We start from the raw sequence: 23,503 nt of genomic DNA on the forward strand, positions 1-23,503 counted from the left end.
GCCATGAGGTCTTTATAATGTTGTTTTAATGTTTTTGAGTAAATAAATATATCATCCATATAGACACAACAAAAATCTATATAAGGTTTGAATGATTCATCCATATATCTCGGAAAGATATCTGGTGCTTGTTTAAGCCCGAAAGGTAGTACTGTTCATTGAGATTGTCCTTTTGCACAACTGAATGTTGTAAGTAATTGTGCTTGTGGATCTAGTTGGATCTGCCAGAATCTTGATTTACAATCTAAACTAGAGAAATATTTCATTCCTCCTATGTAAGATAGTAAATCATTTTTTTTCGGGATGTAATATCCATATATAATTGTTGTGTTATTCATTTTTCGATAATCAATTACCATTCTTTTCTTGTCAGTGTCTTTCTCACTAACATAAAATGCTGGTGCAGAGTGTGGACTCTGACTTGGAATAATTATCCCGAGTTTAAGAAATTCTTGGATTTCTTTCTCGATTTTTTTTTTACGTCGTCCATGTTGCATCTTCTTGGTGCTTCACGGATTGTGACGTTAGGATTTTTAAGTTTTATTGAAGCAGTAATTGTTTTTTTTTTAATTTTATCTTGAGGATTTTCAGAACAAATATCATGAAATTTTTTCATAATTTTTTTTTCAGGATTGATTGCTTATATATTTTCTATTTTTAATTCTATTGGATTTTTATTTTGTTTATGAAAGTTCTTTGTAAATATTTCATTTTCTACATGAAATGTCGTTTGAATTTTGAGAATTTGAATAATTGATGATCCTTTATTTAAAGTTATGTGATTTTCAAATTGCGTAAATGAAAGGCGCTGTCTTAAAAAGTTATTTTCTATTATTATATTCATCTCTGATTCTATTTGGTATAAGATTGATATAATAAATTTTGTTTCAACTATTTCTATTGTTAACTTTTATGTTACAGTATCATTGATTCATCTTCTATTCGAACTTTTAATCTTTTACCATATGTCTTCTAATAATGGTTTGGAAGTATGGGTTTGCTTGCTAGACATATACTTGCTACTGTGTCAACATAAACATGCATATGATATGGTCTATGTTCCTTTATTTTTATTTAAATTTTTTTATAAATACTATTTAGAGTAGTCTTGTTTTTTAAATAATTTGAGTTTTTGTTTTAGAGAGTGATGGGCAATTTACGGGATATTTGGGGAATTGACCTTAGTCAACATTTTTTTTTTAAAAAATCAACCTTTCCAAGTGATATGAATTGCACTAGGGGAGGTCATTTTTTTTTTTTAAAAGTTGACCAATGTTAAAAAAACTGAAAAATTTAAAGGAGAGCTAAAAAGACACATGCTGAACTGAGGAGTTCACGAGACAGTCACAATTTTTTTCGAAAAGTCACATCACTCATTTTTTTAATTAATTTAATTTAACCGCAAAAATCCAGGTTCAAGGGGAGGGGAGCATATCGTACTTCGTATTACAAACTATACGAAGCGTATTTGCATATTCATGTTATGTGATGAAAAATTTGATTTTTTTTATTAAAATTAATGAATATATGGAATTAACAAAAAATTGAATGTTTTTGAGTAAAATATTAACCATAAAAAGTAGTTAAAATATATTATATTAGTTATTTCTCAATATTTTTTCAAATAATTTGAAATTTTAATATTAAGGTGTCATACCAACAAACTATGTTAGTTTCTCTAGGACTTTATTACTTAATAAATAGTAGGTATAAATATATATCCATTCTTATTCCATTTAAGTATCCAAAACTCTTTTCATTTTTTGTTCCTTTTTAACGGGCTTCTTTTTGTGTACGACTCGGGGTATTCGTACTCTAAACTACAATATAAGAAAATATATTTTGATATTGTATCAAAACTTTTCGTACATTGAAATTTTTATTAAATAAAATTAGAATATTGATTATATAAAATTTATAATATATCGATTAATATTGTTTTATATGAAAAACAAAGTTTATATATTTTCCTTGTAAGTATAACATTATGATTTTAAAATATTATATAATTTTAAATTTATATATATTGTTTTGGTATTTCTTATACGAAAATTTTCAAATTTCTTATCATTACCATACGAAATAGATATGTATCATTAGTGTATCATACCGAAATCTTTATTATAACCTGAATTTCAAAAATCGTTCAGAAATCTTTATTATAACTTAAATTTCAAAAATTTAAATATTTTTCGGTACAATACAGTGATATACTGAAAATTTTGATATTTTTCACCACCCCTATGTAAGACATTTTTTGTAAGATAATTATTTATTATAATTTAATTTAATTTTTACGTTTTTTATCAATAAAATATATTTTAAAAATAAGAAATTTTGTTGAATTTATTAAAAATAACTGGATCTAAAACCAATTTTATTGAAAGGTAAAAATGATTTTTTAAACTATATACAATAATTTTTATCAAAATGAATTTTACACTATTAATATTATGAGAATAATTTAATTTGTGTTACAATTTTAAACTCTTTTAGAAATGATGAAAAGAAATGAACGTTGTTGAAAAATGAAAATGCCTTACATGGAAAGAAAAAGGAATCAAAAGCCTAAAAAATTGAAAATGATTACGTACCCAAGTGATGCGTGTGCGTCTAATGGACTAATACTGAGGATTGATGGGCCGGCCTGTCCCTGATGGCCTTCCATAAATGGGCCTCCGACCTAATCCTGGAGGTCTGATTGATAAAGGATGGGGAGGGTTGCCTTAAACTAGTAGTTTCTATATTGACAATTCGCAAAACAGCACCGTTTTGGGTGGTAGAACAATACCAAGTGCTGTTTTTACAACATAGCACAATACCGGTCTTCATTATTACTACACACTGATATTCATTTAATATCAACCCTCATAATATGTGGTTTACACTTTTTTTTTTTTTTTTGATCGTAAAAACTTGTAACTTTATTAGGAATGAGATAAATCGTCTGTTACAAGATCTACTAACCAAAGCGGAAAATTCCCAATCTCCCAAATAAAAGAAGAAGAAGAAAAAACAGAAAAAAAAGCAAGACTGTGGGCTGCCGAGTTAGCCGTACGACGAACATGATTGAGCATAATAAAACTGCAGCCTTCAAGAGAACTCTTTACATCCTTTGCAAGGGCTCCGATCAAACTAAAATTGTCTTCTGGGTTGGCGACTGCTTGCACCGTCAGAAGAGAATCTGAGTTCACTACATGTACTTCAATACCTCTGTTCATGACCAAACGTAAGCCATTTTTAATAGCAATAATTTCTCCAAATGTAACTGAGCAAGGTTTCGGAATCGGCATTCCAAACGCTATCACTATTCTTCCTTCATGATCTCTAACAATTCCACCAGTTGCATATTTCTCCTCTCAGTCATTGAAAGCCACATCTACATCCAAGTGCATCTGATTAAACAACGGAAGGGACTATCTACCTCTAGATGTACAAGTTCGAACCGAGCTGAAAATGTCCAACGAATCCCGGGCAGCTTGATACTCACGCAACAAAGAGCCACTCCAAGTAACATTTAGGTGATTTGTTCCCATATTATCTCCATGAGTGCTGCACATTCGAGCCTTCCAAGTTACCCAGGTGTGCATTGCAAATAATTCCATGTCCGCGGTGGAGAGAACCTTCTTCAACCAAATAAACAAATCGGTGATTCCTAGATTTTTGACAGCCTTCAAATGAAAATAAAATATTGTTCCTTTCCAGCATGGTTTTGTCTTATGGCACCAAAATAATGCATGACAAGTGGAGTCGGAATGCATATTTACACAGAGAGTAAATCCCAGAAGTAGGCACATGATGAGCCAATAAGTTAGAGCCCGTTGGAATGATCTCTTGAAGAGCCCTCCACCAGAAAATTCGGACTTTCGGCGGAATAGATAAAGCCCATAAATGTTTTCACCAGCTTTTCGAACTTGATTCAGAGCTATGACAATGAGGATCGAAACATCCCATATCCAATTTGTATCCATCTCGAACAAGATACTTGCCTTTGTAATGGTAGCGCCAATATCTAGAGTCCTTGGCTAATGAGCAAAAGATGGGAATAGACAAGATTTCTTGGGCTAGGTACGGTGGGAACCAACTTTGCACCAGTTCAGTGTTCCAGCGGCCATGTTGGATGAGAGAGCTGACTTTTGCAAGATCCTGTTGGTTACCAAGTGAGCATATCCTAGAGAGTCTGCCAGGGATCCAATTATCTCGATGTATTACAATGTTAGCGCCGTCTCAAATCCTCCAACAAAGGCCTTTCCGTAACAGTTCGCGACTCCAGAAGATCGACCTCCATATAAAGGAAGGATTACTTCCCAAAGATGCATCCATGATATCACAATGTTTGAAGTATCGCGCTTTCAAAACCCGAGCAATCAAGGAACTTGGGTTTACAATGATCCTCCAAACTTGTTTAGCCAAGAGAGCTTTATTGAATGACTCCATTTTCCTAAAACCCATGCCTCCCGTGCATTTCGGTTTGCATAGAGAATCCCAACTTTTCTAGTGCAAGCGTTTATGGCCCTCGTTCGAACCCCACCAGAATTTAGCACATTCTCTCTCAATCGCTTCTATGACAGACTTTGGCAACCGAAAACAAGACATGGCGTAAGTGGGAATTGATTGAATCACTGATTTGATCATTGTTTCTTTGCCACCTGCAGAAAATTTTTTGTTTCCCCAACCCATATTTCTTTGTGCCACACGATCAGTAAGATATCTAAATTGAACTTTCTTGCTTCTCATAGAGAAAGTTGGGAGGCCTAAATAGAGTTCATGCCCCTGTGATACTGATATAGATAACATTATTTTGATATTGTTCACATCATGGACAGAAGTATTTGGGCTAAAAGAAAGAGAAGATTTTTCAAAATTTATTAACTGTCCCGAAACCCTCTCATACAACGAAAGGCAATGGCCACCCCAAAGCAGTCCTTAGTCGTTGCTTTGAAGAATACGAGACTATCATCGGCAAAGAACAAATGTGTAATCGGAGGACAAGAGTTTGCAATGCGGACGCTTGTAATTTGATTTTGAGCTTCATGAGAGATCAGTAATGATGATAATCCCTGAGCACACAAAACAAAAAGATAGGGAGAGAGAGGATTTCCCTGCCTGATTCCACGCCCTGGAGTGACAGATCCAACTAAATCACCATTCAAAGAAAAAGAATACTTCACTGATCGTACACACTTCATAATCTTATCAATCCACAAATTGGAGAAACCCAATCTACCCATCATACCTTCGAGAAAACTCCATTCTATACGGTCATAAGCTTTGCTCATGTCTAACTTTAATGCAGCATAACCTTTTTTTCCCACTTTTCTGCTCCGAATCCAATGTAGTGCCTCAAATCCCAATATGATATTATCTGTAATTAATCTGCCAGGAATGAAAGCACTCTGAAACTCATTAATTAACCTCTCTAACACAGGCCTCAGTCTATTAGTTAAAGCGCGGGCAACGATCTTATAACTGACATTGCATAGACTAATGGGTCTAAAATCCTTCATTGTCATTGGATTTTTTATTTTTGGGATAAGAGTGACAATGGTTTCATTCCATTCTGCAATTGAATCCCCATCATTCAGAATTCTTAATGCTGCAGAAGTAACTTCCTGACCTATTTCATTCCAGAATTTTTGGAAAAAGAAAGGAGACATACCATCAGGGCCAGGAGCTTTATCTGGGTGCATATCAAAGGCTGCTTTCCGAACATCTTCAGCTGAGAACGGAGAACAAAGGATTTGATTCATGTTCTCATCAATCTTCGGTTCAACACACTCCAATACGTTCCATTGCTCACTTGCTAAAGGGTTATTAGATCTGAAAATAGAGGAAAAATACTCAATAATAATTTCAGCCATGCTATTCGGTTTCGAGCACCAGTCCCCATGCGATGAGACTAACCCACTGATCAAATTGTTTGATCTTCTCTTTGAAGCACATTGATGAAAATATTTGGAGTTTCTATCACCATGAGCAAGCCAGTTAGCCCTACTTCTCTGTTTCCAATATACCTCTTCTTTTGACGATAGGGTTTCTATTTTTTTTTCCAGAATGCATATTTGATTCTCCGCTGCCCTCCAACGATCATGTGTCTTAAGTGTATTTAGCTGACCCCTTAAATCCTTAATCTTGTGAGGTAGGGAGTGAAATCTTGCCCATGCCCATTCCAAAATCACAGATTGGCATCTATGAATGCGTTTAGGTAGTGTCAATTCCTCATCAGTGCAACACCACCCTTTTGATACTATTTCGGCACAATCATGCTCCATGGCCCAATGTTGTTCAAAGTGGAGCCTTGTAATTTTTCGGATAGGACACCCGGCCACTTGTCCCAATTCAATGAATATCAGGCGATGGTCGAAGTGATAAAACTCCAACGTATGCACTCGAGCAGCCGGGTATAATAGTATCTAGGGAAACGTCGCCACATATCTGTCAAGACATTCAAAAATAATATTCGAATCAGATCGACGGTTAACCCATGTAAAGAACTCACCAGATGCATGCAGATCCTGTAGCGAACATCCATCCAACACATCACGAAAAGCCTGTGTCTGAGCTATCGATCTCAAATTCCCTCCTACTTTCTCTGTATCAAAACAAATCTAATTGAAATCCCCTCCCACAAGCCAGGGGATATCTTTAACTTCATTTAAACTATGCAACCTTCGCAGTAAATCCCACGATAGATGTCTGGAACGAGCAATCAATATGTCCAGATGTATAAGAATAAATAGTAACATTAAGAGGGTCTTTCCACATCAGAATAAGCCCTCCACTTCTCCCACTACAATTGACCACAAACATCCCCGAGAAATTCAAAATAGCCTTCCACCAGTGACATTGATAATCCCTCAATTTTGATTCTGAAATAAAAAGGAGGGATGGGTCCTTTTCAGCGATAAGACGCCGAAGCTCCCGAAATGCCCGGTGGTTTACACTTTCATTCATTCATCTTCAATCTTATTTTATATTAAATAAATATTTTTAAATTTTATTTTCAATTTTAAAGTTATTATTATTTAAAATAAATAATAGTATTTTTTAAATTAATTTAATTTCAGTTTTTATTAAAATGCTATTTAATAAATTTAAAAATTCTGAAAGAGTCGTTGGGAGCTTGGCTATTTGCAATATTGCTTGAAAATATAAATTATTTTTTTAAAATACATGTATTATTATATTATAAATTAATTAATGATTAGTTTCTAACGACTCGTTTGCAACGGCCTTTTGCAACAACTAGTTTGCAATTAAATTAAATTAAAAGAGAATTACAATCGAAAATCATATGTTACAATAATTGAAAAGAGAATTTATTCATTGAAAACAAATTACAGTAAATGAAAAGAGTATCAATTGAAAATTACATTTTAGTTTCTCTCTAATTAGTCACACAATCATAAACTGCTCCGACTTTAGTTGTGAGTTTTGACTACAAGCATTTTTTTTTGACATGTCTGCAGAATTCACAAAATTTTAATATTTTTTTTAAAAAAATTATATAAAAGTTAATTGACGAAAAAGTGAGGTGGTTGTGTCCACCCTCACGCTCCCTCAAGGTATATGTCCCTCAAGGTATATGTGGGTTTAGTCTATCCATGTGCTGTATCCAAAAGCCCAATTTTTTTTTTTTTTTTTTTTTTTTGTATTTGAGATGTTCATTTATATGTAATGCACGCGTCAGGCGTTTTTCTCACGCAGTTTTTTCTATTTTTTTTTAATACATTAACAAAAGTAATTGTGTTGAATTTTTGGGATGTTGCCAGCCTAGATTATAATTATGTGCACCCACATTGATACACACATATTTAATTGATGTTATTAATCACCAAATAGTACATCTAGGTGAGTGCTCTTATGTAAGTAATTTTCATGGCATACATGATTTTTTTAGGATAAATGAACCTACTCTTTCGAAAATAATATAATCATATATATATTATATATATATATATAACAAAATAGAAATAAATATAATAAATATTTTTGGGTTTGGATCATGTGTAAAACTGAAATTTTTTGGATTAATGTGTCTTTACCGATGTTTCAACACGTCCTAAAATACGACACGAACAGAAATTTAATAAACCTTACAACAAAAAGACCAAACAGGTGATGGTTCTATGTGTTTTGTTTGTGGTAAGGAAGGCAATTTTGTTGCATATAGCAACCCCACCAAAGAAAAATGACAATAAACCGGTCGAAAAGAAGCGATCGAAGGATATGATAGAAGATCCTTTAAGAAAAAAAGAGATAAAAAATTAATTGTTGCTGAGGATAGAAAGAACAAGTGGACAGACTCAGACTCCAAGTCAACAATATCTGAAAGCTCCTCCAGTGACAACGAAGAGGAGAAAGTGAAATGTTTTATCAACTCAGAACCAGAGAATGAAGAAGATGATGAGGAATTTAACTTTGGTTCTTCTGAATTTACACGAGATTTACTAGTCACTGCACTTCACGAAATGACTAAAAAATACTATAAGCTCTCAAAATAATTCGAGGAAGTGAAAGCTGAGAAAGTAAACCTGATAGATAAGTCAAGTGAATCAAGCTGCATGCAGTAAAAGGAACTTGCTACTCTTAATGTGAAACTAAGTCTGTTAGCCACTAAGAATGACATTATGAGAAGAATGTTCCAAGCCACTTTAAATGAGAATCAAATGTTGCTTAAAACAATCAACACTTGGAACTAGTCTTCTGTCTCCTTGAGTAAGATGCATGAGAATCAAAAGCAAGCAGGTGAAAAGTCAGGCTTAGGCTTTATTTCACATAATTGGATCTCTATTTAGACAAGTACTCAATCGGATCTGGATAAGGAGAATATTATACAATAAAATTTATCAGGTCCAGTACGATATATGAACAAGATAGACCAGAGATCAATGCAGATCAGAAAGTTGTTTATGAGAATAAGGCTAAGCATAGAGGACTGGGATACGTGGATCCTCAAGAATACAAGCATGGAAAGACCTAACATAGGCCAAGACCACATGAGAATAGAAAGGGCAACCAATCTAGTCTCAACAATCTAGGAAGAACCTTGCCAATCTGGGCGAGGGGTTCAAAATGTGATACTTTAACTGCATGTCTGTTAAAAAATGATACATACTGAATATCAAATATCAAAGGTATAAACAAACCACAGTCGAATCTCAAGCACAAGATAGCACACACAGGGTACCTCGACCGCTTGAGTTTCTGGACACACATGCGGGTAGGCCCGTAAGGATAATTCAGGCGTGGATCTCAAAAGGTCTAATCCTAGATAGGGGTACCAAAAATTCATATGAAACCAAATATCTAAACAAAACATTAACGAATGTCGAACTAGTAGTGTAGTAATTCTTACAGAGTATCAGCAAAGATTTAATAGATAAAGAACTTCAGCTAATACCAATTATCGGTTGATCGAATGATCCTGAATGTTAGTCACACAAGCATACACTCGAAGCAAAGAAAATTATCAAGACAGGATCCTGTGAAAATTATTTTTCCTTAAATTAGATTTGCCCTCGCACACTAATGCTTTGAGAATCGGTGAACTTCTGTATATCAAGATACATCGGTTCAAATCCAATGACAATTAAGCAAACAATTTTACTTCAAACGAACTAAAACTGTACCTGAATGTTATCACCATGAATGCCCAAAACTGTACTTGAATGTTATCACATTTAAGGGCACTTAAAGTTTAGTGACCCGTAACCAAAATGAGTAATTAACTTGTTAATCATGGTTAAAAATGGGTAAACTTGATTAAGAAATGGATCCAAAATGTTATATAATAGTCCAGAGGGTCCGAACTACTTTGCGTTTGGAAGCTATGTTGCGTTCGAAAGCAGCTGAGATCAGAAGCTCCGATCTTGCCCAGCCAGGTGTCCAAGGGTGAGGTCAGCTTTATGACATCATTGGTGGAGATCGGAAGCTCCGAAGAGGGGATCGGAAGCTCCGATCGACTGTCGGCAGCCATCTTCGAGAAGGAGGACGCGTGATTTGCTGAGAGAGATCGAAAGCAGGGATCGTACGTTTTGATTAGATCGGAAGCTCTGATCATGCGATCGGAGGTTCCGATCGCTGTCTATTTATAGGGGTGCTGAGGCTCACTTTCCATTCGCCAATTCACATATTCTCTCTCTATTCTAGTCCCTTTTAGTCAATTTTAGGGCTTTCTTGGCGTCCTACTGGAAGTTTGGGAGTGGCAGAGTGCTACGGAGATAGTCGCGAAGCTTTGCCTAAGTTTTGGACGTAGTCGCCATCAGCGGACTGACGACGGAAGCAGATATAACTTTGGGTTTCTAATAGATTTAGGGAGTATCTAATAGTCTAGTTAAAAATTTTAGAGCACTTTAAGTGATATATCGACTATATGATTATAGGCTTGGACTAGAGAGCAGGACTTGCTAGGTTGCTCTTATTACTAAGTTTGAGGTACGTAAGTATTGACCGAGATAGCCGACATGATATATATTTCTATGTTGCATTGTATGTGCCATGTTTTACTATTTTAGCACATGCATGGTTATTCTAAACTAAATCTCGTTAGAGGTGAGTCATGTGAGGGGAGGCTCAGCCCCGTATTGTTTTGTCTATCATTGGAAGACGCCGTGATGGCAAAAAATTACGCTACGGTGATAGGACGAGTATGTGGTGTACCCCGCGGATTTGCCCTCCAGCCGGTACTACATATTCGATTGGCGCCTCTGAGCAGACTGAGTTTTACTGGGTTTTAAATCATTCTTGCATTATACTTGTTTATATATTATTGCTTCCTTATTGAGTGTAGTCACTCATGCCCAGTATTTATGTATTTTATGGACACCCTATTCGACGGGACAGGTCTCAGATTGGGCAACGCCAAAGGATTGTGGCAGGGCGGAGACCAGGATCCAGGGTTCCAGTGAGTTTCCCTTAGTTTTTATGGATTTGATACACTGTTCGATTTGGTTGTATTATACAGTGTTTTAATTATGGGTTTTTCCATCGGTTGTATTCTGCCGATTGTATTTGGATTTAGATTCTTTACCTTTCTGCTGTTAAATTCTGGTTATTTATTGCTTAAGTTAAATGCATGCTTAATTAGCTTCTGATTAGTAGCGGATCAGGGTTGGGTCGCTACATAAAGCCCACTCTCTCAATACCACGTATTGATGGCCATCATTTAATCAACCATTTACATGGTGATCATCATGGGGCCGGAGATGAAAGGTGAAATTTTTCTGTTAAAGATTATGGACTTGGATAGAGGTCCAGGGAGTTCTATATACAGGCTTTGGCAATCTTCTCCCCTTGAGGTAGAGCCGTCAATTTGGATTAGGTCCGCCGGATCGGCCCGTCCCGCCACACAATTTAAGTGGGTTGAGTTAAAATTTTTTCAACCCTACTAAAGGTGGGCCTAGGTAGGCCAACCGACTTAGGCCTGTGACCCGCGCGCGTTGGCCTGCCGCAGGCTTGGAGAATTATTATTTATTTTTATTTTTATTGTGATATATGTATTTTTTAATGAAAGTTGTAAATTGTTTTTGTATTAATTACTTTATATAAAATTTACACGTATGAAATCAATAATTAAATTTTTTATTAATATATTTCTATTAATATTTATGAAATGAAATGAAATTTATAATTAATTATAATGATTTTATTTATTTTTATTTGTAGTGAGACAACCCGCTGGTCGGCCTGCCTAACCCACAACCCACCTTGGGTTGGGTTGGGTTGGGTTGGGTTGAAGATTTCTAGCCCGCCGGGATGGTGGGCCTGCCTGCCCTCGACCTGCCAAAAGTTGGGTTTTTGGTGGGCCGGCCCGCTCCGCCATGGGTTGACCCGTCTGACATCTCTACCTTGAGGTAGATTTTTGGATTGAGTTAGACTCAAGTCCATAATCTTAACATGCTATCAGAGTCAGATTCTACCATTATGTGTTGGACTTACCATAGTTGGGCCACTAGTTAATAACTCCACGTTTTAGATATTCATTCCTGGGCGTAAGAGGATTGTTGATTTGTTAATTGTCCCACATTGGTTGGTTATTGATCATGGAAGTTATATATATGGAAGAACTATCATCTCCCATTGAGCTATCTTTTGAATTTGGAGTAATTAATTAGGTCCAAATCCATCAATCTTAACAGTCTCCTTTAATTACAAACAGGACCCTTGATTTGTACATTAGATAATTTTCAACCTTTTATAATTCAAGCCTCAATTTTTATTCAAAAGTCTGTTATTTTGCAAGAATAAGTTCTCTTCTTCAATAAGTACCCTTGAAATTTCGTCGCCCATCCATGAGGGCAGACTCACCCAATAAGTCAAATTTTTCACTTCAATTTCTTGGAGAGATTGGTTAGTTTAACGCAATATTAACTTCCAAAGTTTTAAAATTGAAAAAACATACAATAACAGTCATAAAAAGAGTGACGTGATAAGGGCTGGTTTTTGATTGGAGCTATTATACGTACCTCGGGATAGATTGTGACAGCTAAAGCAAGCCCCATTCACAACCCTGGATCAGTTTTTAGAGGTGAATCTGGGCCATTTTTCACGGGTTGTGGCTTTGCAAACAATGTAACACTACCAACGTTAGGACTTATTCTGATTTTCTATAGGTAATCCAAGCGGTGATGGATTTTCAGTGTTTGGGACCTGATGGGAGATTAATCGCTGCCATAAACGAGGTGATATCAGAGGATGCTTTCTTGGGCATTAATCACATGCAAGCGTAGGTAGGCCAATACAATATTGACCCACACACTTGCAAAGTTTGCTCCAAATCGTTCAAGTCCTTTCACTTGGTTTTTATTTGGCTTTTCACTTTGGCTACAAGATGTTGTGCTTAAAGACGTTTAATCTATATATATGAAGTGTTTATTCCTTAAAAAAAAGAAGAAGAAGAGTGACGTGAGAAAGCAATTAAGATCTCATTTTTATCATGAGCAAAACATATATATCATTATTAATTTATTACTGATACATTTGGATTGTGAAACAGTTCTTTTTCCATTTTGCATGTGATGTATGCATGTTATGAGTACTCTTGCGATAAAAAATTTAATATATATATATATATATATATATATATATATATATGATTTTGTTCCTGGTGCAGGGAAAAATTGGGCGCCAGCTAATGTCATTTTTTTTTTTTTTTTTTTTTAAAACATAATTGGGCCTTCCCCCAATGCCTAGACCCTTCACGCCATTTTGACCCTTTTCCATCACGCCTTCACCCTTCACGCCATCACTAATCACCATCACCATTCACGTCATCACCGTCGCTGTCGCCGTCCCCATCACCTACATATCCACCCATCCCATGAGAAGGCGTAAACGGCGCCACCACTCCAGGGGCGGCTCCGGCCTCGAACCAGGGGATGCCGCTCCATGCCTGGCCCACGAAGATGACGACTACAACCGCCATCGCCCACCTCCCATGGATAAGGTCAGATTTGGCATTGATTGGAGTTGTCGATAGTGAATGGTTGCCTATCTGGATGACGGAGCACCGAATCTGGGTGGGGGAAGAAAGGGTCTCCGATGTTGGAGATCCGACGGCGACGGGAGTGGTCGGGCTTGGGGTGGCAGGAGACGGCGATAGCAGCTGTGGGATGGGGCGGTCGGGTGGTCGGCGAGCTAGGAAATATCTCTGCCTGCGTGAATGCGTGAAGAAGACGATTGCGTCTTCATAAATTGGACCCAATTTGGGCCCATTTTGTTTAAAAAGAAATAAAAAAAAAAGACATGGGGAGCCAGCTAGTTTAGCGCCGCATTTTCCCATGCACCCTTGGGTGCAGGGAAACATCACGATATATATATATATATATATATATATATAATATTTACTGTTGGACATATAGAAGTATTTGTGATTTCCCTTAAAAAAGGAAATATGTGTGGTACTTCCTACATAAAATAGGTATATATAAGATTAATTTATACATATATCCGACTATGTTTTTATATATGAGATGGTTTTTGTGATATTTTTGGACTAAAAAGTAGTAGTATTCATGAGTCGGGTCGGGTCAAGTAAGATATTTGTGTCATAAAATTGATCCGTTGAGATGGTCTTGTGATGTTATATATATAATAAACAATAATTTGATATGGGTGTTACACAGATTATATAATCATAATATTGGTGTCTGTATATGAAAAGGTCTGCTTCAATACAAGTAATTGTAAAGTCTAGCAGATTGTTCACCTTAGATAAAATTTACGAATACTCCAAGATTAATTGGTTATTTATGATACAAACAATCAATATCTCCAACAAATCTCCCTACGCACAAATATTTGTTCATGTGGTCTCACACTGTACATGAGCAACTGTTTTACATAAATATATATAAATAACATGGAAAACATTAATGATTTTTGAAACCTTCGAATTAAGGTTGCAAAACCATAACATATACACATGCAATTAAACTCAAGAAATTCATCTCGAAAAATACGACTTAGGCGAGAAGAGTCGTCTGGGAGAGAACATCCCCATGTATCTAGGCGAAGTGAGTCCATCAATGGACCTATAATTAGGCATGATGTACCCTTGTCGTCTATCCACAACCCCTACATTCCCACCACTGAAAGTAGTGCACTTGCTCAACTTCCCGAACCAATTACCTTTCTTCTTCGGAGAAGTTTTGCCCGACCCGTTGATCTTGTCGCATAAGTACTGCTTCACAACGTGTAACCCTTGCTCAAAAACCTCCATGGGAGGTGACACCAACGGATTACCTTCGACGCTTAGTTTTTGGAGCTTCTTCAGACAACCGATGGACTCGGGTAAGGACGTTATCTTGTTGTAGCTAACGTCTAATTCGACTAAAGACAGTAGAAGGCCTATGGAGTATGGGATTTCTGACAAGTATTGAAAGTTTTGGCTAACGTTGAGGACTTGTAGATTGATTAGGTTTTCGAGGTCTTGCGGGAGCGAACGGAGACAGTTGAGACGAGCGTCGAGGACTCGAAGATTGGTTAAATGGGATGTGGAGTGAGGGAGGAATATAAGCTTGTTGGAGTTGACTGAAAGTTTTTTAAGGTTGAGTAGCTCGAATCCTATGGCGTCTGGCAATTGGCTCAACTTGTTGAAGTTTGCATTCAACTCTTCAAGAGATCTGCAGATTGATCTATTATGCGAATATAATGATCTATACAATGACATACATATATATATATATAGTGACAAGTTGACTTTTTGGGGGGTTACGTTAGACTATACCTGGTAATTTGGATAACATCCGAAGGATATATATCATAATTAGAAAAATATTTTCTACGATTGTATGTCGTAAAAACCGGCTTTCCTATATCTACTTAATAATAATTATAAACGTATTTTCAAGATAAGTTTGGCATTTTTTATTTTGTTATTATATTATATTTATGTATATATAGAGATGTTTAGCCAAAGATTCTCAATCATTTTCAAACATGGATACCGACAAATACACATATACTATACATATATATAATATATATATACAGATATATATAGTGTACGTATATATGTAATAGTAACACGCATATCCTAGAATGTATGCACATAATCTAATTTTGATATTATGAGAGTTTGTCGTTATTAGCATCTCATGAGGATCACAAGATATCCATACGAACATATCATTAAAATATGAGAAAACTGTAAATTTGGTTTTGTATGTTTGTCACTTTGCGATTTTGGTCTTTTATGTTTTCATATTTCAGTTTTAGTCCTGTATGTTTCGATTTTTGGCAATTTAGGTCCTTTTTATTCGAAAATGCTTACGTGTCGTTGTACACGTCAGCTCCACATCAGCACTGAATTGTTGCCACGTCAGCGCCACGTCGGAAAAAGGACTAAAATTACCAAAAAAAATAAAGATAACGGACTAAAACTGAAATCTAAAAATATAAAAGATTGAAATTGCAAAATGACAAACATATAGGACCAAAAAAGCAATTTTCCCTTAAAATATTTAATGCATTTCATAAGATGTTTATGTGCGTGAGTATTTTTGAAAACACCTTATTTATATATATATATATATATATATATATATATATATGTATATCCTCCATTCTAATTATAATGTTCATGTTTTTTTTGTTTGTTTCAAATATATATGTATTGTTTGGGAGAGCTTTTAGGAAGCACTTCTCAACTTTTTCTTAACAAAATTTTGAAAATTTGTTAAATTTTGTTAGGAATAAGCTGAAAAATGCTTCCTAAAAGCTATTTCAAACACTATCATAGTCATATACCATATTTAGTAATATTTTTTACAATTTTTTACTAATATACTCGTGTTAACTATACCTTGAAAATTGTGCAATTATTTTTTAATACAATAAATAGAGATAAAATAGAAAGTTTATATAATTTGCTTTCTTAATAAATTTTTCTGAATCCGTGGGAAAAAAATAAAACAAGACAATGTAATAAAACGGAGGGATTATATAAAACGAGCAGGAGACGACGGACAAACCTGCAATTCTCTATAGTTTTGGGAAGTGATTGAAGGAGATTGCCCGATACATTCAAATTCTTGAGCTTTGACAAACATCCGATGGAGTTAGGAAGGAATTTGATCTGATTCGAGTGCACGTCTAACACAACGACATTCAGCAGTCTTGCTATCAAAGATTCTGGAATACTCTGTCCAAATGGAACTTTTATGAAATTAAATTGAAATCCCAAGATAAATCTAGAATTCCCCCGTAGTATACATTTTTTCTCAAATATAATTAATATTTGTTGAAAGCTGAATCATTTCAAAGATTTTCACCAAGGCTCCGTTTGGTAGCATTATTATTAATCTATGTATAGTTTATCTTATTTAATCCTACGTTCTTTTCGCCATATTATTTATCCTTCTATTAATTATTTATTTTACATCAATCAAATCATTAATTATTTATTTTACATCAATCAAATCATCGAATTTAAATTACTATATTACCCCTTATAAATAATATTAATCATATTTTATTTATTATTAAAAGGACAAAATGATAATTTTGTATTTTTATATAAATTTCAACCAATCAAATAAAATAAACTATAATCTATCAATCAAATCAATTACTATATTCACCATCATTTTTTATTACATTACATTACTTATCTATGTATTATTTATCCTATCATCCATACCAAACTGAGCCTTATGGTACAACTAAATAAATGATATATTATAGATCGGCATATGTCATTTGATACATCAAAATATATATCCATTTTATATTTAATTAGTTACACCTTCACTACATACACATAGTGTAAACTAAACCAACATAGCATTAAATTTTCAATGGTCTTGAAATTGGTAAGAGTTATTTGCTCCAGAAATAAAGGTTGGAAGGATAGACCTTATATATATATATTCCAACCCAAGCAAAAATTTTATCACTCTTCAAATTAGAAGCTGAAAGACCAAAAAATATATCTACAAATCAAGAACCATCACCCTTAAAATAAACAAAAAATAAAACATCAAATGAACAAAATAAACTTGAATAAATATTTTTTTTTAAAAAAAACTATTCAAACGAACAAAAGAACAAAATATTAGTTGTTCAAATATTATGTATAATATATATATATATATATTTTACATATATTAACTCCAAACAAAAGAATATTGCAAATACATGCAATCTTCATATATCTGGACATGCAGCAACATAAGAAGTTGCATAATTAATTTTCATAAATTTAAAATAAAAATATTCATCAAAGTTTTCATACTCAGGAGAAAGAAAACACAGAAAAAACGTTAAAAAAAAAGAAGAAGAGAGAGAGAGGAAAAGAACCTGTATATTGTTATTGGAGATGTCTAATTTGCATATGGCAGCCAAATGAAGGGTGGGATTAATGGGGAAAGAATCCAAATTCATCCCTCTCAAATCCACTATTTCAAGCTTATTATTATCCATTGCCGCTTCATCTTCAATTAAATCCTCCTTCACCAGCGTTCTCTGATTCCTTCTGTTCATCTTATTTCTGATTCCATTATTCCTCGTGATATCAAACCTTACCTGCTGCTGCTGATGTTCTTCACAAATCATCTTCGCTTAATTTTCACACACACTCCAGTCTGTATCTGTATTTTATAATTAAGAAAGAAAGAAATTAAGAAGGAATCTTACAGAACAATATAGAGAGAGAGAGAAATTGGGATAAGATACGTGCATGAAGAAGAAAGTGGGTACGGAAGAAAAGGTGGGGATGACGAATGGGAAAGTACAAGTTTCCATGTACTGCGTAACGTTAATTTAACGTTACCAGCTCCGAAAAAGTCAACCCCTTCGGTTTTCTCTGCTGGCCGCCAGCTTGCACGAGAAAACCGCTCGTCTTCCCATTTATTATACAACAATTACAATAATCATTATTGCTTTTCTTTATTGTTTTCTTTTCTTTTTCTTTTACTTTTTTCTTTTTTCTTTTTTCTTTTTTCTTGTTCGATCCAGCTAATAGACTAAATTGATTATTCAATTTTGACACAGAGAGTAAACGGGGGAAAAATTTAAAATAGTCCCTCAGTTTTGATTCCAATTTCAAATTAGTCCCCGAAGTTTTAATAGACTCCATTTTAGTCCTTTGTTTTATAATTCTTATGATTAGTAATTTTTCAAGCAAATTAGACTTTATCACAACTCAAGTGGTTGAGCTTAACAACGCCAAACCTCTTAATCAAAAACAAATTTCTGAACAAATCCGCAAGATTGAATTTCAACTTGACGAGATTATTAATAAGATCAATCAACCAAGTCAAATTGAAAAACGGGTAGAACTTTTAATTCAAAAATCTCAAGAAATTTTTTTAAAAGTAGAAGTTGTTCTTGAGCAAATCAATAAAAAACTTTAAAATGTCAATAATTGAGAAAGTTCGAAGAAACTCCATGGAAAAAAACCCATCTGCTGATGGAGGCACCATGAGTTTTGCTGATAAAAACAGCACTGATAATGCCTCAGTTATTCATGCAAATAATTGGAAAATCACTGCTCTAAAGGAATTACTTACGAGACAAGATGATATTCTAAAAAGACTATCTTCACATGATGATAAACTCGGAAACATCGACAAAAGTGTTACTAAATTAAAAAAATTCCAAAGGAATTCCAGTGCTCAAAGTCGCCTTGAAACTGAACATCCTTTAAACTCTAAAGATAATGAAATTAGTGGCCTTTCAAACAAAATGTTCGAAATAGGCAAACTAACACAATGGAATTATAAAATTCCTAAACAAAAAATGTATATGATAAACTTATCATCTGCATCTCGCAAATATAATGTTCTAAATGTTTCTAAATCAAAAATTTAACAAGTCAATTATGAATCTGAGAACTTTGATATGCCTAGATATAAAATCTCATCAGTTTACAAAAAAGGCAGCTGGTTTTCAAAAACAAAGTACTTATATCATCAAATAGAAGGCACCCTGAGCCTTCATGATCAAGACCAAGAAATAAATCTGATTAAATCAAATGAATTTCAGAAATTCACAAAAAGAAACTATGCATATGTACATTTTGGTATTGTACAGGTTGCCGTGAAAATATTAACCCGTGTAGGTCTAAATGTTACAACGCTCATCTTATTACGTGATGGTAGATTACTAGACTTTGAACAATCAAAGTTTGGTGTATTGGAAAGCAGCCTTAATAATAAAGCTGTTTATGCCGACTTTATTCCAGATACTACGGTTGATATAAATGATGCACATAAAGTACTAAGATTAAATGTTTTAACCTCTGGTTTAAATATTGATTCTAGTAGTGTAGTCTCGTTAGAATACCGAGTTTACATGTCTGTCATGAAGACAAATCATCCCCAAAGCAAGCTTCATAGTCAAGAGGGAAGAAATAATATGTTCGTAAGATCATAAGGTAATTCTATCCTTATCCAACCTGTTGAGGTAAAATGGGATGAAATTGAATTTCCAAAAACCTGGAAATTAAAAATTAAGAAAGAACAAGTCACATCGACTGAAGCCTCGACATCATATACCACCGATAACGGTCATACTTTTATATCCTTAAAAAATCATCGCTTTCATGAAAAGTGTTTCATAGAACACAATAATAATTTTGAAGGAGAAAATATCAAGATGTTATCTTCAAACCGAAGAGAAACACTTGAAAAAGAGTTCATGAGTTTAAATACTGATCCTGATAGATTAAATGATATTATATTGGAACTCTCATCAATGGATGATGAAGTGATAATGGCTAATGAGAAAGAAGAAACATCAGGAAAAAAGGAAATTCCTGACCAACATATGGAAGAAACATATAATTATCCTCCTTATGAAACTTTTTTTATTCCTGAATCTAGGACAGATCCTCTGGTTGATGCTTTAAGACATGAAGAAAAACGTCAAGAATTTATTCCTAAACAAGTTGATAGTCTAACTATTAAACCAGGAGGAAGCTTTTTAAACATCGATTGTTCTGACGATATTGCCAGAGATATCGACAAATGGGAAAGAGATATGAAAGTTGCAAATGCGACTTCAATGGGAAAACTCAGTAATGAAGATTATTTGGGCTTTCTAGAAAATTTCTTTGTAGGAATAGCTTGTAAATTCTGGGCTAAATATAAATTAAGTCCAAATTATAATTTAATTCTACCACAACTGATTCTTGATCGAAATCCAGGTAATATTGCTACCATTTTAATGAGACAGTTTATGGGAGATACTTCTTCATCCAGCTTAGAGTCAAAAGCAAAAGCTTTAGACAAATTAATCAACCTAAAAATTTGCGACATGAGATATTTTAATCAATTTATTGGTGAATTTAATTAGTATATTTATGATGCAGGTGAATATGATAATCTCATATATGTTCGCATGGTCATCCAAAAGTTACCACCCCCGTGGAATACGTATTTTGACTTTGAAGAGTTAAATTTGGAAAATCCAAATCAAACTTTGGTAGGATTAATAGGGGTGATAAGAAAAAAGATGACAAAAATCTGCAATAAGAGGCGGATGCAGAAACAAAATAAAAGAAGTTCTTTAGTCTGCGGAAACCTTGAATTACCTTCTCATTACGGATGTAATGAAAAGCGTAAGGAAAAGTCTCAATTTCGTAAAAACATTTTCAAACGGAAATTCAAAAAATTTAGGAAGTCAAATACATGGATTCCTAAAAGAAACAGAACTAAACCTGAGCACGACAAGAAGGTAAGAACCAAAACATTTTTCAGAAGAAAACCTGTTGGTAAAACATGTGAATGTTGGTTATGTCACAAAGAGGGACATTATGCCAATAATTTTCCCGAGAAAAACAATCCTCGAAACAAAATCAAATTTATAAATATAAATTTCGATGAAATTTCTTATGATATGTTTAATACTCTAATGCCCATTGATCATAGGAATGATGTGTAGGTGATCGGTTAACTCGTGCCCGAAAATGCAGCAGAAATATTAAAGTTTTTAACAAAAGAGATCCGAGCACTTGTGTAGCATTCAAAATCAAACAACCATAGGGTTTTTAGAAGTTTTACCTATCAATCTCAAAGATTGATTTATGGCTCCAACCAAGTTGATAAACAACTAGGCTCTTGAAGTGGTAGACACTATCTACAAGCTTTCAAGAGCACACCTTGCTCAAAATGGATTCAACACTTCAAGCCTTCGAATTAGGTCCACGACTAGACGATCTAGATCCGCTCTAAATATGCACTAGAATATTTAGAGAATTTTGCATTGAGATTTTCCTTTTTATTCTTCCTCAAAAATTGAAAGAAAACTTGGAGAATTTTATTCAAAGTGTTCGGCCACTTCTCACCATTTGGAATGGAATATATGTATATATTATTCATAATAATATATTAATGGTCAAGGATTAATGGATACAATTAAAACCATGCATGTAAAAGTGCAAGACTTGCATGAAAAATTGCATCCAATCTTACAACCCTTCAAATTCCATCACACATATATATAACATCAAATATATATATATATTTTGAATATATATATATATATATAATATATATATATACATGTTTTTGAACTTATTTAATTAAACATTAAACTTAATCCCAATTAAATTTAAATTATTAATTAAATATAACTTGAACTCATTCAAGCCCACTAGTATATAATTATTCAACACTATATTAATTTGAGTTCTACAAGACTCAATAGTGTTTAATAATTCAACACTTGAATTAATTTAATTATTTGTACATTACAAAGTTTACTAGTGTAAAATTAATTCAACACTTGAATTAATTAATTAAGTTCAAAATAATAGTTTAGAAAATCAACATTTTCACAAACTAATTATTTTAAGTCAACTTTTAATCTTGGAACACATTCACAAATTAAAAGTTACTTTTCCATTCATTCTCAAATTTAGAAGTCAAACTTCTAATTTATTTTACTTATAAATTCTTTTATAAGTTGTTCAACACATTGAACTAATTTTAATATCAACGGGATCTAGAAAGCTATGGTTCACTGATACAACTAGCAGTGGGTTCACATCTCCATGTGATTCGGGATCAACAAGTCTCTTATGTGAGCATACCCCATATAGCTCCATTCTTATTGATCAACTCCTTGATAATAAGAACGTCAGAAAACTCAAGTCTGATAGTACCCAACAAGTCATGTTAAACGTCTAGCAGCATCGCTTACATGACTCCCTAGGTATCAAATGATAGTGCCTGCAAGAACCAATCAATTATGGTTAGCGTATAGTACGGTCCCTTCAACTCATATATCCCGACCGATTCAACAACCATTGGTTTATCGAGATTTGTCATTGAATCGATAACTATATGTCATGCCGTAGTTGCATCGAAGGTGTAATTCAAGAAACCCCTTTCTTAATTACCACCTACTCTGATCAGAGATTTCAAGCTACGTATGCATGAGATTACATATGATATCCATACCCGTAGGTAAGCGGTGAATCCCCGACTACAATGCATTGACTCCATTATGTTTCGTCACAACACCCAAAATTTCCACCTGATGACCCCAGATAAGTCGGTAAACAAGTCAAAGTAAAGCACTAGCATATAGAGTCTCCATGTTGTCCCTGGTCATAAGGACTAATGGTGTACAACCATATACTAGGACTTCTCCACTTGATAAGTGAGAACCACTTGGAAAATCCTTTAGGGAGGGTTGTTCAGTGCTGGTAGCGCTTATCGCGTACGCCCAAATTACCCGACTCAATCAGATAAACAAATAATGCAGTAGCGTGAGTAAGGATCGTTTTCACGAGGAAAGGTAAATTTAAAAGTGTTCTTTAAAATAAAAGAGGGTTTTGGAGTTTGGATTAACTACTAAAAACTTTAAGCAATCAAAATTCACTAGCATGCAAAATTTAAATAAAAGACTGGAGAAATTCAATAAGAGACGAGACTTGGTATCGGTCGACTACACCCTTGATATTCATTCATTCAATCATCGATTCTCTAAAATAATTAATCTTATTAAATATTCGTCATTGAAAATTCAATTCCTGTCTCACCGTAATATTAGT

The 23,503-nt window shown here is 34.2% G+C and overlaps 1 protein-coding gene across 3 annotated transcripts; it reads right to left on the reverse strand.

The window, feature by feature from the left end:
* Window positions 1-14,281: 14,281 nt before the first annotated feature.
* Window positions 14,282-18,222, reverse strand: LOC140892188 (plant intracellular Ras-group-related LRR protein 6-like). Of its 3 annotated transcripts, none has more exons than XM_073300989.1 (4): window positions 18,182-18,222; window positions 17,803-18,092; window positions 16,476-16,645; window positions 14,282-15,125 (listed from the first exon to the last, which is right to left on the reverse strand). In XM_073300989.1, the coding sequence occupies exons 2-4, from the start codon at window positions 18,055-18,057 to the stop codon at window positions 14,447-14,449; spliced, it is 1,104 nt and encodes a 367-aa protein (XP_073157090.1). In that variant the 5' UTR covers window positions 18,058-18,092; window positions 18,182-18,222; the 3' UTR covers window positions 14,282-14,446. The 3 variants fall into 3 exon arrangements, with proteins under 3 accessions (XP_073157090.1, XP_073157088.1, XP_073157089.1); XM_073300987.1 differs by having other exon boundaries at window positions 14,282-15,137; XM_073300988.1 differs by lacking the exon at window positions 18,182-18,222 and having other exon boundaries at window positions 14,282-15,137; window positions 17,803-18,159.
* Between the last annotated feature and the right edge of the window lie 5,281 nt (window positions 18,223-23,503).

This window comes from Henckelia pumila, chromosome 3 (assembly GCF_033568475.1).
Source record: "Henckelia pumila isolate YLH828 chromosome 3, ASM3356847v2, whole genome shotgun sequence".
Taxonomy (NCBI): domain Eukaryota; kingdom Viridiplantae; phylum Streptophyta; class Magnoliopsida; order Lamiales; family Gesneriaceae; genus Henckelia; species Henckelia pumila.

Excerpts from the sequence above, each read along its gene's own strand:
- LOC140892188 (XM_073300987.1), bottom strand. The coding sequence starts at position 18,057 with ATGATTTGTGAAGAACATCAGCAGCAGCAGGTAAGGTTTGATATCACG. Across the intron at positions 16,646-17,802 it reads TCTCCAATAACAATATACAG|AGTATTCCAGAATCTTTGAT; the intron begins GTTCTTTTCCTC and ends CCATTTGGACAG. Across the intron at positions 15,138-16,475 it reads AAAACTATAGAGAATTGCAG|ATCAATCTGCAGATCTCTTG; the intron begins GTTTGTCCGTCG and ends TTCGCATAATAG.